At 50.6% G+C, this 17,487-nt stretch overlaps 1 protein-coding gene across 2 annotated transcripts in view; it reads right to left on the bottom strand.

The window, feature by feature from the left end:
• The window catches only part of PKP1 (plakophilin 1), a 49,290-nt gene extending 48,132 nt beyond the window's left edge, over positions 1-1,158 (bottom strand). For both annotated transcript variants that reach the window (XR_747904.2, XM_010362688.2), the window contains exon 1: positions 706-1,158. Coding sequence is in view for 1 of the 2 variants with exons in the window: in XM_010362688.2 (XP_010360990.1) it covers positions 706-907 (202 nt within the window). In the remaining variant the exon portion in view is untranslated. The remainder of the gene's footprint in view (positions 1-705) is intronic.
• Between the last annotated feature and the right edge of the window lie 16,329 nt (positions 1,159-17,487).

Genomic DNA, 17,487 nt, shown 5'->3' with positions numbered 1-17,487 from the left:
TGGGGCAGCCTTCCAACTAGGCTAGCCTCTTTCAGGAGGCTCCCAATAAAGTGCCCTGGAGTTCCAGGGCCTCCTGCCTGCTCCCTGTGCCACTTCCCCGTCCCACAGCGCTTCTGAGTTGCACTCTTGTCTCAGTGACTCCCTCACCCCGCTCGCGGATACACACGCACACAGGGACTGGGGTTCCCCTTGGCCTGAACGCTGGGCATCGGCCGCCAGCTGAAGGCCAGGAGATCAAGCCCAGGAAGGTCGAAGGGTGGCCCACAACCGTTTGAGAGCGCGGGGACCATGGCCCCCAGGACAACCAGGGTGAGACATGATGCAGGGCTGATCCCTAGAGCAGCACCCGAAAGAGAAAGCCGTCCAGACCCAGGGCTCAGGGACAGGAGAGCCGCTCGCAGGGGATCCTCAGCCTCCTGGCACGCTGGGAGATACTCCCGGCTGTGTCCCGGTGAACCACCCATACTTGCTCACTAGCGCGCCATCGAGCTTGTGGAGCTGTCGAGCCAGCCTCGGGTCGCTGTTCCACCTGCTTGGAACCGGCTAGGAGCTCGGCTGCTCGCATTCAGCGCGTAGACCCTGCATGGGGCCAGCAGCCCCTCGCCTCCCCGCACCCCCTGGGATGCTTGCGTCCCTTGGTCTCCGCCACTGGGCCAGGGCGCTCTGAAAAGGGGCACACGGACCACGCGGGGGCCGAGCCTTTACCTCGATTAGAGTGGCTCAGGGTGGACGACTGGGAAGACTTGGACTTCTGCCGCTTGACGGTCATCATCACCTGCTCCTGCACGCGCTGCCTGCCAGACGTGCCTGTTTTCATCTTTTGGTCCGACGGCAAAGCCAACGTGGAGTTGTCCTGGTCCTGGAAGCATTCGTACGCCAAGGCGGTCTTGAGCGGCGAGTGGTTCATGGTGGCGGGAGGCGGGAGGCGCGCGGCCGGGGCCTGGGAGAGCAGAGAGGCGAGGCGAGGTGCGGTGCAGCGGGCTGGCGGTAGCGTGCTCTTCTCGCTCTCAGCAGCTCCCTACGGCCATAGAGTGCGTGGTCCGCGTGAGGGCTCCCGGCAGCTGCTCCTGGCGCTTCCACCGCGGTTCTTCCCTCTCTGGCAGTGGCGAGGCCCGCCCTCCGTCAGACAGGATATACCACCCCTGCCCTGCACCACCCACTCCACCTGGCCGCGCGCTGCTGCCGCTCAGACGCGGAGCTGCAGGGCACTGCTGCTGCGGAGCCAGCGCTCTTGGGGGCAGGGCTGCGAGTCCCCCGTGTAGGACACTGGGCGCCTTCCTGCTCGCTCTTTTTTTCTCTCCCTTTCCTCTCCCCATGAGCAAGAAACGTCGTAAGCCTTGAGGCCCCAGGGAGACGCCCCTCTGTCCTGTTCTGCCGGCTCACTGAGAAAGCATGTGTTCAGCTCAGGAACCGAGGGAGACCTCTCTCTAGGAAAAAAGGAGTCTTTCTTGACCAGGCTGCCCAGGAGAGCCAGGCGTCCATCTCCCTCTGTACTGCGGTCATGGCAGAGACCAGCCCTGGCGGTGGAGGCTCCCGGGCTGATGGCAGAACCATAGCTCTTGCTCCAAAGGAGTGCTCCATCTTATGGGGGCAACCCAGTCTACTGTAAAGCAGTTTCCTCTGAAGCAAGTGGGGTAGGGGCAGGAAGGCCGCATCAAGGAGCAGACTTGAGATATCAGACCACACAGTGGGTATGCCTTGGTAAAACTGGTGGTTATTTGTTGTTCGTGAGTATACCCCGGTAAAACACCACGTGAACAGCGGATCCTCTCTGAAACTCCACTACAGCCTCTGAAACAATGCCTGGCACACATAATATTAGGCACTCAATAAAAAATATTTTTAAATAGGTGAATACATGAATGCTAGTTAATTTAAGGTAAATTAAATCTAACTTGGATCCTAACCAGATCCTTACTGAAAAATTGAAAAGCTGCTTTATCCTGAAACTCCACTCTGGACTTACTATTCTGGGACCACTGTGTGCATTCCCCTATGCACACTCACACCCCTGGGGACACATGTGCAGTGAAGCTTCATTCATGTAGCATCCTCCCCAGGCATGGAGCGAGCGCACATCAGTGAATCTGGTGTGTAACAGGAACTGAGTGCATTTTTTTTTGTAAGTATTTACTTTGATGGAAATCTTTCTAAAAGGTATCACATTCTGCTTTGCCTCCTAAAGCAAACAACACTGAACATATTTGCTGTACTTCTTCATGCCCTGAGTTTCACATTCTGGACATCCATTACTGAACTGTGTAGTCGTGCAGTCCAGTCAGCTTCTTGGTTTTGGGGCCTCCACTGGCTGTGTGACGCTATCACAGCCGTCACTCTTGCTGTCATTTGAGGCTGCCGTTAACGGCTCACATGCTTTACTTTTAGTTTGCTCTTCTAATCTACGGAGGAAAGGGCAATCAGAAATCTATTCTTTTTGGGAATTTTATGTCGAGGAAGGATCAAGAAGACTGAATAACTGTCTCAGGGACCACATGAAGGTCACTCACGCACTTCCGGAGATGTGTGTGTTACATGCTGGGAGCCCCAACTTTCCCAAGGAAGGTATCCCTAGTAGCAATTTCCAGAGCGATTGTTGTAAAACAGACTATAGTTTCCAATAGAAACAATTTTATTTTTGAGGGCTCTGTTCCTAAGAACTTATCCTCAAGTAAACCAGAGATGTGACCAAAAATATGTCACAGATGTGTACAAAACACCTGTAAACCTTTATTATCATTTCATATTGTAAGATTCTGCTTCCAGCCGTAGACCACCAGGACTGGACAGAGCCTTGGACTTCATCCAGCCAAGCACCGCATTTCAGTGATGAGGAGAGGAGGCAGTTTGCTTACAATGCCCCAGTTAATTTGTGGCAAAGCCTGCATCCTAACCAGGCCTTGTGACTCCTGGCAGAGTGTTCGTTCCACCACATCATCCAGCTTCCCTTATAAAAGTCCTGTAAAATGGACATTAAAGTACAGTGCACACCTATTATATAAGGGCCCCAATGTACTGTAAAGTATACATGGCAGCATATAAAAATACAATTCCATTGTATCACACATTTGGCCTATCTAAAACCTAATATGCTAGCCATAATAAATGTTAATTGCATCTTTAAATAATGATAATTTTCCTATTCTAGGATACAGAAGGGCCCTGAAGGAGGGGATTAGAGTAGCTCATCTTCCTATAAAAGGCAAGTCTGTGGAAGCTGAACTGATTATCTGTAAGATCTTTTTCAGGTGTGAAGTTCAGTTTTTCTAGCTACTTCTCTACTATGTTAATAGACATTATTTTGACATATTGATAGCAATAGCCAACATTTACTATGCTCCTCCAAACACCATGCCTACCAACCGGGCATGATTCTGAGCCCTGTACATGAACCACATCATTTGAATCCTTACAATGACCTTATGAGGTGGGCACCATCACCCTTCTTTTTCAGATGAGGAAACTGAGGCTCCATGAGGACCACCCAGCTGGTAATGGGCAGAGACAAGGCAACCGCAATCCAGAGCTGGACACTCAGTGGTAGTGCCAGGCTGCCTCCTTGAGATTTCCCTGTGACAAGCAGATCCTTCTCAGGATGGGTCTTTTAACAGCATCTATTACCATCACAGGGCATGAAAGTCAGGCCAGCTGGGTTCCCGATCTAGTTGTGTCACTAACTAGCTTCATGTTAGGCAAGTGCCTTCCTCTGTCCCTCACACCAATCTGCAAAGAGGGGGTAAACTTAATGGCTCCTAAACTCCACTCTAGCCCTAACACTCTATAATTCTGATGTCAGTTGTGGGAATTTGTAGAGCAGGACGTCTTGAATCAGGCCCTTCGGACAGAAGAGGAGAGGAAAGGGCAGTCAGGTTATGCATTCTGGGCCACGGTGAGGGAGACATACTCAGGCTGGGAGGATTGGTTTGGGGCTCGGGTGTATGGTTTTGAGTCAGCAGGCCAATGCTATTTCCATCATCACTCTCTCTCTTCTGCCTGCCTGAGCCCCACCCTATGTGGGGCCTGTCTCAGAAATCAACCAGGAAGGAGGCTAACACTCCTAAAGTGAAAAGTGAAGAAAAGATGTCAAGGAGGCACAGTCGCATGATCCCAGCTCTGAAATGGCATACTTTCAGTTGACTGTCAGAACATATATTTAGATGGTAAAATTCTAATGGACATGGGTTAATTTCGACTTAGAAGGTGTTGGGGGTGATCAGGGGGAAGCTTCCTGAAAGAAGTTAATTTTGACTTGATTCTGAAATAAGATGAGTATATTTTTATCCTCAAAGGAGTATGAATGGGCTTCTAATTCTCTTTGCTGCCTGCCCTAGAGCATTAAGTGTGACCCAGATTTCACTTTCAACATTCCGGCTCCCAGACTTCACATCCTGTCATCTCTATGTTCATTAAAAAGTGAAATATGAGTTCATTTATTCAACAAGTGTCTGTTATGTGGCAGACCCTGTCCCAGGTACCAAGGATACAATGGTGAGGAGGGCAAAGTTCCTGCTCTTATAGAACTTACTTACTTTTTTTTGAGACGGAGGCTCACTCTGTCACTCTCGCTCTGTGCAATGGTGCGATCTTGACTCACTGCAACCTCCACCTCCCTGGTTCAAGCAATTCTCCTGCCTCAGTCTCCCAAGTAGCTGGGATTACAGGTGTGTACCAGCATGCCAGGCTAATTTTTGTATTTTTAGTAGAGACAGGCTTTCACCGTGTTGATCAGGCTGGTCTCCAACTCTTGACTTCAGGTGATCCACCCACCTCGGCCTCCCAGAGTGCTGGAATTGCAGGCGTGAGCCACTGTGCCTGGCCTAGAGCTTATTTTCTACAGGAGAGAAGGAGAAGGTTGGGCCAGGGGTGGGTGGGGGCTGGCCCAAGGAAGGCTGAGAGGAGGTCTCTGAGGCTCCTGCAGCCTCTAAGAGTGTCTGGGCTGAATCTTCTCCCTCCTCCGTTTCCAGCCCCCCGGGTGAGGGGACCACCTCTAGCTGAGCCCCTCACCGATGTAAACACCCCAGGGGTGTGGAAGAGGTAGGTTTTCTTCCTGGATCCCTGGGCTTGCTGGGTGAACCCGTCTTCTTCAGCCCAGTGCCTCTGCAACTGGACTTCCTGGACAGCAGCCATGGGACCAGCTGCCTGTTCTGAAAGTTTTTCTGGATGACATCCTTTGGCCAGTTAGCAGACTCCTCAATGGCTGCTCAACTCAGGAATCTTATAACATTCCCTGATGAACTCACACTGCCCCCCTCCCTAGTCTCTAAATCGCCTTTGTCTTTTTTCCTGCATTATTTTGTTTTCATCCTAGCACTCACCCCATGGAGTTACCTGCCCCTTACCTTTGCATATTTGCTCTTCCCTCTGTGTGGAGCACTGTCAATCAGTCACTCAAATATGTATTGAGTGCCGAAAGGGGCTAGACACCATGTCAACCCTGGGGATACAATGATGAAAAAGACAAGATCTTGCTCTCATGGGGCATATGTTCTAAAGAGGTAGACAAAGAGTCGATTTGTAAATGATTGCAAATTATATTAAATGCTATGAAAGAAACAATGAGCGGTTTAGAGACTGCAGAGAGGGACAGCTTTAGCCATGGTGGCCAGAGTGTGACAGGCTGAGATGAAGAATGAGAGGTAGCTGCCCATCTCAGAAGTGGGGGAAGGGGCTCTGAGCAGAGGGAATGGTGAGTGTACAATCCGTGAACCTGGCATGTCTTCAGAACAGACAAACCAGGGAGACCGGGCAGGTGGGTGCAAGATGGGCAGGCAGGCAACGCTGTCCTGTAAAGTTTTCTTCAATTATGAAAATGTTCCATCTCTGTGCCCATTATTTAAATCAGTTCAAATTGTGTAAAGGAAACATTCAGTTCCTTAAATATACCAGCCTCATTTTAAGGGCTTGATAGCTACATGTTGCTAGTGGCCACTATATTGGCCAGTGCAGGATCATGCTGGAGCTTGGAAACTTCTGTCTGGGGGTTGAATTTTATTCTAAGAGTAATGACAGGCCACTGATAAGTCTTAAACAAGGGGGTGACAAGCGCCTCCCACCTCCTGCCTTCTTGCCACTTGTCAATCCTATCTATCCGTGTGGAGGAATCTCCAAACCAAATTCAAGACCCCCCTCCTGGGGACCTTTGTGCCCGGTGCCAATTGTGTTATAGCCCTTGGCCACTTTGTCGCACTCACATGTCCATAAGACCTGGAGCAGGCTGAGGAAGGGGATGTGTGCTTTTCATTTCTGTTTCCTCTGTTCACACTGGTACACATCAGGTGCTCAATAAATGTTTTTGTTAAACTAAAGCCACCATCTTGCTCTGGAGCAAGCCCATGTTGCAGAACTTTCCCAGGTCTCTGGAGTGATCTGGGCTTAGGGCATCCTGGCCAAGCTTTTGCTATTCTTAATGGAAACTGTTCCATTAAGACCGCTGTCTTCACCTCCTGCCAGTAGGGATGCCCTCAGGAACAATCCCACTGGGCTTCCATGAGAGCACAGAAAACCGGCCCTTCTCACTTCCCAAGGGAAATTTACATCAGGATGTAAGAATTCATTCAACCCCCTGCCCTGTCCTGGGCATCTCAGAAAAATATCAATCCCGGAAATCATCTTCACAAGGATCTGGACAAACAATGCCTCATAGAAACCCTGTGATGACTCCTTCCAGAATCCCAGACCCTCACCCCCCTCAGAGTACCAGGGCAAGAATGGACCAGACTCCCTGTCTGACTCCTGGTGTGATATATGCCACTGCAGGTACCAGACTGCAAGCCATTATGCTTGGAAGTGCACAGAGAGGCTTCCAGCCATGGACAGGGAAATGGGGGCTACTGGGGCAGGGGCGGGAACAGTAGGGGCCTCTCTCCCAGCCCTTTGGCAAGCACCCCAGTGAGAGGATCTGGGCATGTGACCATGAGTCTCCTATCCATGAGGACGGGGGCGAAAAGGCTGGCCTGTGCCCATTCACACTAACCTAGCTCTGCTCTGGAAGGAGCTGAGGGGTACGTGCTGGCAGTGGGAGGAGAGAGACAGCAAAAAGGCTGGTTACAGAGGCCCAGAAAGGAGGGTTGGGATGAGTCTAAGGCGTGCTGGGCTAGGCCAGCTAAGGGGCGAGGCCAGGGTGTGCACCTAGGGCTCCTCCACACACAACACTCTCAGAGCTGCCCTTCTGGTCTCTCTGGGTGGGGTGGGTGGGGTGGAGGTGATGAATAACAGCAAGGACCCAGCCCCGTGCTGACTGGCTGCTGTCAGCACTAGATTTGCCCTGGGTCCCGCCCCTCTGCCAACCCAAATTCTAGTTCTGTCTCCTAACACTGGCTTGCTGGGGGCCTGCCTCTCTATCCACCCTGTCCCCTTGGCCAGCAATGCTGTTTTGTGGCCCCCCTGAAAGAATGAGGGCCCCAGGCCTTGGCCACAGCCTCAGGATCCTGCTTAGCCCCCAGCTCTCTCTGGGACCAAAAGCCATTTCACATAGACTCCAAAGTGTGCCCAATGGCACAGACTGGGAAAATAAGAACAGAGACTTTGGGCCGGGTTTGGTGGCTCACGCCTGTAGTCCCAGTACTTTGGGAGGCTGAGGCAGGTGGATCACGAGGTCAGGAGATTGAAACCATCCTGGCCAACATGGTGAAACCCTGTCTCTACTAAAAAAATTGTACAAAAATTAGCTGGGCATGGTGGCACATACCTGTAATCCCAGCTACTCGGGAGGCCAAGGCGGAAGAATGGTTGAATCTGGGAGGCAGAGTTTGCAGTGAGCCAAGATCGCGCCACTGCACTCCAGCCTGGCGACAGAGCAAGACTCTGTCTCAAAACAAAACAAAACAAAAAACAACAGGGGCTTTGGAGTCAATAGACCAAGCTGTGCACCCCAGGTTTGCCACTGCTAGCTGGGTGACCGGAAATGCTCTAGCCTCTCTGTATCTCAGTTTCCTCCACTGTAACATTAGATTAGTAACAGCCACCTCACAGGAGCCTTATGACCTTAAATGGGTATTATACATAAAATGCCTAACACAGTGTTTGATATACTGTAGGTGCCTAATAAAGATGCAGAACTTCTTCCTTCCTTTGGCAGCACCACCTAGCCTCCTATCTAACTGCCCTCTCTCCCACACTCTCCCCTTTTGACATATTTTCCAGTGCCAGATTCCCAGCTCATGCCCTTCCTTCCTAGTCTCAGGGTCTGCAAGCATTCCTCCTTCCCCTGGGAGCGGGGCCATACCCCTCTCCGGGTTCCACTCACAGCCTCTCTCCTACAGCCCCTGCCTCTCATTCTCTCCCCATTCAGTTCCAACTGTGGCTCTGCCATTAGTACGCTTGGAGACTTCAGAACTGCAGAGGTGGAAGGGGCCTCAGAGCCCATCCCTTTGAGCCCCTGCATTTGTCAGAAGAGTCAGCTGAGTACAGAGAGGCATGGTGATGTGGTCTTGTCAAGTCCTGGGTGTCTGGGTCCTACCTCCCCCACACGGGGACCCGGGTTCCCTCCTCCTTCCTTGGCAGGTGGATGGGGGAGGGGGCTTGGTGACAAGTTTGAGCCTTGAAAGGGAAGTCAAGGCCGGAGAGGCATCCCAGAGGCGGTTCTTGTAAGTGCTGCTCCCGCTGCCCTGTGCTGGAGGCATCGCCGGTATTTGGGAGGTGGAGCAGCAGCACAGGGAAAGGCCGTGGGAGCCGCAGAGCTGGCATCAGCATGGGGTGTGTGGCAGAGCACTGAGCAGCCCCTGTGCTCACTTTCTTTCGGTCTCACAGTCACGGGCCCAGCCCCAACCCCAGCCCTGTACAGCCTCGATGATAATTTCATGAGTCACCCGCCCTTGCCTGCAGACAGGGCAGCCACACCCAGGGCCCTGGCACCCTAGCCAGGGTTTCTGCTGTGAGCTGCTGGGCAGGCAGCCTGCCAGGCCACAGACGGCCACTGATGGGGAGCCAAGATGCTCCAGTGCCTCGGGCCAGGCCAGGAACCTGCTGAGTGGCAGAGCCTCCCGTCTGCATTGCCCCATTGCTATGGCCAGGGCCTCCTGCGGAAAGCCTCTGCCAGGTGCCTTCTTATTAGCATTGCCAATAACAAGCAACGGACCTGGCACCTGCCCCATCTGTGTTCAGTAAGGCCCTGGGCTTCAGGCTACTCCCAAAGGGTTGGAGTCTCCCTCTGACCGGGCTTGAGTCAGGAGCCACGGGTCACTTGCGGCCCTCTCTGCCAGACACAGCTGTGACTTCATCGCTGCCCCTTTGAATCCCATCACAGCTCTGCCCTTTGAAGCCCAAATCAAATGCTCTCATCTCCCCCATAATCCTCCCAGAAGTCCCCAGCTGGGGGTGGCCCCTCCTTCCTTGAGCTCTTAGAGGGAACTCTGCCTCCTTTGCCACTTAACGCATCATGCTAAGTGATTAGGTGCACTGTGGGTTCTTGGCTTCAGCAGCAGACCCACCACAGTGCTCTGAATATCAGAATGGCTCAACAACTGTCTATGCAGTCGATCCACGTTCCAGTTACATATTCTATTCTAACATTACTGGGACCAGATGCCTCTCTTGGCACCTTTCTCTTCCCACTCCCCCCACACTCTTTCCAGGCTGTATCATCCTACTGGAGGCTGTCTCCCAGGCCTTGACTTTAGGCCCTGCTAGGTTGGGGCTGAGCTTCGACCCATTTTGATGAAGAGCCCTCAAGGAATTGGGGGGTTCCATGACACTCTGACCTCCCAGTCATCTCCAGTCTCAGCACTCCACGGTTCACCACAGCTGCCAAGGGAGCAGGGTAGGGGGCACAGAGGCCTGGGCAGAGCCTGGGAGAGCTGGGGAAGAGCCCCTCTCCTGCTTTCCAAAGAGGCCTTGTGATAACGCTTTGTGTTGGCCATTCCTAGCCCTTGACTGGCCTGCTCTGAGAGTCTCTTTTGTCCAGGAAAGACCCTGGGTGACTTCTATCATGCGCGGTTCTGTCCCCCACTACACTCCACTGTCTTAGAAGCTGATTGGTCAAACAGGGATCACTGGGATTGGATTGATAAGAGAGGTCAGCTCATCAGCTCAGGGCTCTCCTGATGAATCTGACCCCTAACTTAGGCCAAAGATGCCTGCCTTACCACTCTCAGCTCCAGAATTCAGGCTGGGAGTATCAGGGGTCAGGGGTTGGGAAGAGGGGGTAATGTGATAGTTGAGACAGAATCTGGGGGCCTTCTAGGAGGCTTTGAATACTGGAGACCACTGAAATTGGGAAGGTGAGTTTGTAGTCCATGGAAAATAGTTCTGTTTTTACTGCTGCAAAGGAAAATCATATGCTGACTCCCCAAAACAGTCAGGACTTTGAGGGTTCCTTGCTGGTTTCGATGATTTTGCTTTTACTTTCAACTTTTTGGACACAGGACCTTGATAATGCTTCAAATATATCTGGTTCTTTACAGTCTACCAAGTGGTTTCTGGTCCTTTATCTCCTGGAACCTGCTCATCTATTCCTTGAGAATTGTGGTCATTCTGTTATCTTCCCATAATAAGGATGAGGGGACTGAGGCTCAGAGAGGGTGTGTGGCTTGTCCAAAGTCACCGCTGTTTAGTGGCAAAACTGGGCCTCAAAGGTGCTTCCTATTCCCTGAACCCACTGCTTTTCCTCCATGCGGCACTGTATGTGCCACAAAACATTTCCAGGCTGGAGACAGCTGCTGTGAAATGCAGTCTTCAGGGACACTCGATTCATATGAATGGTGCTCACCAAAAAAGATATGTCCACGTCCTAACCCCTAAAACCTGTGACCATGACCGTACTGGGAAAAGGGTCTTTGCAGATGTCATTAAGGGAAGGATCTTGAGTTGCGATTATCCTGGATTTAGGGCAGGCCGCCAGTCCGATGGCAGGAATCCTTCCAAGAGAAAGGTAGGAGACTGGAGACACAGAGAAGAAGGCCACGTGAAGATAGAGGCAGTCTTATGGAGTTATGCTGCCACAGCCAAGGAATGCCCAGAGCCTCCAGAAGAAACTAACCAGGCAGATACCTTGATTTTGGACTACTGGCTTCCAGAACTGTGAGCGAATACATTTCTGTTGTTTTAAGACACGAAGTTGGTGCTAATTTCTGCAGCAGTCCTAGGAAATTAATAGCGACAGTAACCCTGAAACTCTCCCAGTCATGTGGCATGAGCTGTCAGTCTCTCAGCAAACCCTCTCAGCATGTGGCCTGGTGGGTGTGTGAGATTCGTGAATGGCTTGGGGGGCAGTACCAGAGTGACGTCATCCCTCAGCAATGGTCCATGTGAGGACCAGCTGGCTCCTGCCCAGCCTGAATGGCCAATATCTTGCTCCTCTGCCCTGCTCCCTACAGCACCCATCTTTACGTCTAGTTTCACTCCACACCAAGAAAAGAATGATGCCCCAATGGCCCTGGGAAAAGTGAAGCGGCCATGGACGACGTCACCGTTCCTCCAGGAGGAATTTATGAAGCCAGTTACGCCTCTGCCAGGAAGTTGGTGGGGGGGCAGCCTCTAACAACTGCCAGACTCTCAGCCCTGGCGGCTGTCATCTTCATACTTCCCCACTTAATGGGATGTCTTGAGGTAGTCAAAGGCAACACAGCCACAATTAAACATAACAAGAAAACATAATGAGACTTTGTCTTTCTATGGGGCCTTTCATTCTGAGAGCTCAGGTAGTTTTATGAGCCCTGGGAGGCCCCCTGTTACTCCCTTTACAGAAGCGTAAACTGAGGTACTGCACAGGAAGAGTGCCAGAACGGGGCTCTGTTCAAGTTATTAATCAGTGCTACTGACCAAGAGCTTAATTCTGAGAGTCCATCTAGCTCCCTTGATGGTCAGGGCCACTAGGCTTCAACAGGAAGCTTAGCTTTTTTTTTTTTTTTTCCCCAGAAAGTTCTCAGTATTTGTGGTGTCTTCTTAGAGATGGTCAGAATGGGGCTCAGAGAGCCTGCCCAGCCTGATGGGGGTGGAGGACTGATGGGGCAGACGGTGGGTATTGAGGCAGAAAAAGCATTGCACTAGGAGTCCTTCGTACCTCACTCTAGCTGGGACAAAGCAGAGTTATGGGCCTGAGTTGGCTACCAACTTGCTGTATGGCTTTGGACAAGTCATTTGCCCTCTCTGGTTTCAGTTTCCTTGCTTGTAAAATGAGGGGGTTGGACGCTCTAAGTCAGTACTTCTCAAATCTTAATGTTCATCGAATCATCTAGGAATCTTGTTAAAATGCACCTTCTGATTCAGCAGGTCCTGGGGCGGGGCCTAAGGCTCTGCATTTCCAGCAAGCTTCCAGGCGCTGTTGATGCTACAGGTCCTCCGACCACACTTAGAACAAGTCTCAGGACAGGTCACTCGACCATGAGCTGTAAAATGCCATCGTCTCATTGTCTCCACTTCCTCAGGGGTGCTGTTTGGAAAATAAATGGGCTAATATGGGTGAGAGCACTTCATAAGCCATAAAGTCCTGTACAAATACGTTTTTTAAAAAGATCACCAATATATGATTAAGACCTGATATTTGGTGGCAAAGGACTTGGTTCTAGAGCCTGGTCTTGGTGAGCCTGTGACACGGGGGTAATAAAACTGACCTCATGGGCTTGTTATGAGGACTAAATAAAACAGGATCATTGAGAGCCACAACAGAACAGCAGATCTTATACACGAAGACACTCAGTGGTCATTCTTCCTCTTAACCAAGGTCCCACATGCAGGATGGGAACCCATCAGCAGGAAGAGGATGCCTTTACCCTGCTTTTGTCCCTCTAATACTGGAGTTCACCTGCTGGGTTGTGACATAATGGCCACTTGGTCTCCAAGATCCCTCAACGGTCCCCCTCAAGCTCCTCCACTTTCCTATTTTCCTAGAGGCTGGACCAGCAGCTCGTTCTGCCCAAGTGCCCTGATGGTGCCTGGGTCCTCCACTTGGAGCTGCTGCAGAATCTGTGAACACAGCTCCAAGGGAGCACAGCCATCTTCCCACCCCATCTCCACACTCACTGCTCCTGAAGATGCCCTGACTGGGTGAGGAGGGAGGCTACCTGTCAGGGGCGATGTGCATTTCCTTTTTCTTGGGAAACTGCCTGCCGCTTGAATGTGCTTGGGGTTTGGCAGAGCAGTCAGTCTCCAATGAAGTAAGCTTGTGGGCGCAGCCTCCCACCCCCATTCCAGGCCTTGGCAACAATGGGGACTCCTCCAAGTACTGGCTTTTCCTTTCCCCACCCCTGTCTCAGCATCCCACCCTTTCTCTTAGCATGAGCCACTTGCAGGGTGGACACTGTGACACCAGAAGCAGCAGTGTGCAGCCTTCTGGAGAAGGTTTCAAGTGTAGATTCTCTCCCAACCGGTGGCAGTGAAGTCTGGTTATGTCTAAACAGAACAATTACCCTAATTGCTGTTTGTGCTAATTATATTGTCATCATTGGTCCGAGGATAAGATAGGCATTACTCACCCCACCTCGCCAAGGAACAGCAGCCTGCTACAGGCCAGATCCCAAACCACTGGAGAGGGAGGACCCAGAATGCAGCTCAGATGGCCCTTGGATGCCAGCCAAGTCCTGTTTGAGCCTAAGTCTACCATGCACCATACTCCAGGCCTTTAGGGGTCTCTGACCATGACTAGAAGATCTCTTGGTTTCTAGGTATGGCATAGGTTTATGAATGCACAAAGTTTACATAATATACTTAAATGTGCAAAAATAAAAAAAAAAAGAAAATTACTTTCTTGTCTATACCCAACTGTATTGAACTCACAGGCCCCCTTTCTGATGATGGTGGTGAATTGATAGTAGAAAGCAAACCAAACTTGCCCACTGTAGGAAACTGGGATTATTTGTAGGAAACTCTCGGATTCATTCACAGTGATTTGGGGATGTAGTCAATTCAGAACTGCCTATAGGATTGTCCCTGCCCATCTAAAGGGGCTTCTCCACTCATCCACCCCCATGTCTCCTGCCCCAAATGCACACTCACAGTTTTGGGAGAGTGGGGTCTGCCCACTGCCCTCTGCCCTCCGTTTTCAGAGCCTTTTGCCATGTCTGAAGTCTGGGCCAGATCCCACCCCATCTCCATGCTCGCTGGTCCTGAAGATGCCCCGAGTCCTTGTTGTGACAAGAACTCTATCCTGGCCTGTGTGTGCCACCCTGCAGCCTCCTGGCTGTTTCCTGCCCCATCACTGAATCCCTGGCAAATCTGCCAGTCAGCACTTTCAGCCTCTTGTGCAGCTTCCTCGGGGGCAAGCTGGACCTTCTAGATGTCCTGCATGCCTCCTGAAGGCCACAGGCAGCAGGGGACAAGAGCTCAGGACCATCTCCCTCAGCACCTCTCTTGGTCATTTGTAATCAGTTGCCCTGTCCCTTTTTGGGGTCTAGTGGCTTCATGGGGAACACTAGACTTTTCTGAGAGCCTAGCAATTTTCTAGGTCTATATCCTTAGAACCTAGGAGCAAGGTCCCTGCACCTGAGTCTCCCACCAAACCTCTTTTGGTGTTTCTACCCCTAACAATACTTTCCTCCTCTTGCTGTGAACCTGGTAGTAGAGGAGGAGGTCAAGACACTCATGTCTGATCCCTTTATCCTCACCCCACAGCCTTTCCTGTCCCCTCTCCCAGGTTACGAAAGGGTTTTCTCCTTCTTCCTGCTGGGTGGAAGCTTCTTTCCCTCTCTTCTATATCCTTTCTTAGCAATAAGCCTCCTGGCTTACCCTAATCACAGAAAACTTCAGGGAAAGGAAGAAAAAAATCTGGATTACATCAGGAGAGATTTGAAAATCATCAACTACATTATACAGAAAACCCAGCAACCTGGGGTAGAGGAACGAGCTGGGACTTGGAGCCAGAAGGACTGGTTTATTTCCCAGCACCGCTCCTTTCTTAGCTCCACCTTTCCAGAAAGCGTGTACCCTGGTATTCAGGAGCCATGACAGTGACATGGACCTTTAGGGGTCCAGCTCGCCTAAACTGTTCCAAACAGTAACCCTGAGTATGGAATCGGGAATGAGCCTCTCTGGGTAGCGGGGAGCCTATTTGTCTACCATGTTGTCTGACATACAGGGAACCCTGCTTCAGAAAGAGAGAATGAAGCAGAGTCACAGAGAGAAAAGAAGAGACAAGTGAGTCTTGGCAGATGTCCAGTCCCTGATTCTCACTCGGGTGGCCTTGCAGCATCCTGGTGTTTGGGCCCATGAGAACTAATAGTAGATTTTTTGAGCAAGGGAGGGGTCTGGTCCCTGGGGAGTAAAAACAATGACAGCACCCCGTTTACCAGGTAATTCCATGCAGCCTGGCTCTCAAGATCAGACATGGCCTCCTGGCCACCAGCCAATGTCCACCCTCTCCCAGATGCTGCCTGTGGACACTTCCCTATGGACAAAGCCTTTGTGAATAATGACTCATCCTGGACCCAGATGTGGGAGTGCCATGGTACAAGGGAGTCTGGCAGTGATGGGAAGAAGAGCCAGATGGCCTGTCAGGCTCTTCCTATCATAGGATCTGGTTCTGGGGGATGGCTCTGCCTTGGTGTCGGGTCAAAGCAGAGGAGATTAGCTCTCCACCACCCTCCCTCCCCGCAGCAGCAGCTGCTGAGGCAGCTGGATCAGGGTTCTGTGACAAGGACAAGCTTATCCCAGACAGGGCAAGCTGCCACGTCGAGGGCCCAAGGCCAGCAGACAGAGCGGAGTGGTGCAGGGTCCCTGCAGCCTGCTGGACACAGCCCCCTGCTGTGAGAAGACTGGCCATGTCCGCATACTCCTCTAGACCAGTTTCTTGTCACTAGTCAGCCTTCTTCGTTCCAGTCAATGATTCTCAAACTACAGAGCGTGAGAATCATCTGGCAGTACTTCTTTTAAAAGGGACATTTCAGGAAGCCACCCAGGTCTAGGCTGGGGTACAGGAATACGAACTTTTAAGGACCACTCAGGTCGAGCTAAATAGTTATACATGTTTTTATTGTGATAAAATATGCAAAACATGAAATTCGCCATTTTAACTATTTTTAAGTGCACAATTGAATGGCATTAGTACATTCACGTTGTTGGGTTGCCATCACCGTCATCCTTCTCCAGAATTGTTTCCTCATCATAGACTGAAACTCTGCAGCCATTGAAAAAGAACTCTCATTTCCTTCTCCCACTAGCGCCTGACGCATCATCCTCTATGAATCTGACCACTGTAGGCAACTCATATAAGTGGAATCATACAGTGTTTGTCTTCTGGTGACTGGCATATTTCTCTTAGCATAATGCCATCAAGATTCATCCATAGTGTAGCACGTGTCAGAGTTTCCTTCCTTTTTTACTGTGTGGATAGACCACATATTGTTCACCATTCACCTGTCAATGGACAGAGGGTGGTTTCCGCCTTTTGGCTATGGTGAGTAATGCTGCGATGAACATGGGTGGACAAATCTCTGCTCAAGTCCCTGTTTTCAATTTTCGGGGTATATACCCAGACCCTTCTCTCGTGTCTCCCTCTGCCATTTCACCCCTTTTACTCCTGTGACCTAAAATGCCTTCTTGATTTCTATCTTTCAAGCCCCATTCTGTTTCCCTTGCCTTATTGAAACCTATCTAAATCTCACCTCCTTAACGCCAGCTTGGGAGGCAGCACAGTGGAAGGGCACAGGCTCTGGGGCTGGACCGGTGGGTTTGTGCACCTGTCTCAGAGACTCACGCGTCTGCATCCTCGGACTACTTACCTAACTGCTCTAACTTCAGCTTTCCTATCTGTAAAAGGAGACATGAAAACACGCTTGTAGGATCATTTGAGAGGATTCAGTGGGAAGGTCCATATACATTTTCTGGCACAGAGCAGGTATTTAATAAATAGTGGTGGTTGTTGGAATTTTTCCAGAAAGCTTTTCCTGACAGGGTAGATATGAGATGTAGCACTTTGCAAAGCAAACTCCGCACTCACAGAAGATGAGACAAATAAAATCCCCTCTCCTCACGGAAATAACCCTAAGGTTTCTGCCACTGTAAATTAGTATAAGTTAGTAGCAGGTAAACTCTTGGAATTCAGTAAGTGATGTTTTCTGGGTAATTTCTATTTCTCTTGCAGTAATTTAAATATATTTTATCTTGTTTTATCCTCAGTAAGCTCCCAGAGCTGCTGCTTAGAATCCTGTCATTATTTTTCTAAATGCCTTCTAGGATTTAAGAACCTGATATATCCCCCAATCTCTGACAATTAGAGTCAAAACCCAGGCACCCAATTCTGTGTGTCTGTAGCCAGCTGCATACCAGGGAATAGCACCGAGGCTAGAGGAGTATGAAGCAGGCTTCTTGTTTCTGAGGACGCCACAGGCATTCAGGCAAGACATACATGCATGAGGCAATCCAGGGAACAATACGAGACACCTGTGACTCATCTACTTTATATCAAAGCAAGTAGAGGGTGTGGACAGAGCTGTTCATGTTAGCATAAGCATTATGAAAAGAAATAGCACAGCAACTATGAAAATATACTATGGAGGCAGGGGCACAGGAAGGAAGGAATATACCCTAAAAACAGGTGAAAGAGTCCAGGCTGGAAGAAAA

This window comes from Rhinopithecus roxellana, chromosome 1 (assembly GCF_007565055.1).
Source record: "Rhinopithecus roxellana isolate Shanxi Qingling chromosome 1, ASM756505v1, whole genome shotgun sequence".
In the NCBI taxonomy this organism is placed as follows: domain Eukaryota; kingdom Metazoa; phylum Chordata; class Mammalia; order Primates; family Cercopithecidae; genus Rhinopithecus; species Rhinopithecus roxellana.
The sequence above is the reverse complement of the archived record's forward strand: the minus strand, read 5'-3'. Positions and strand labels throughout refer to the sequence as shown.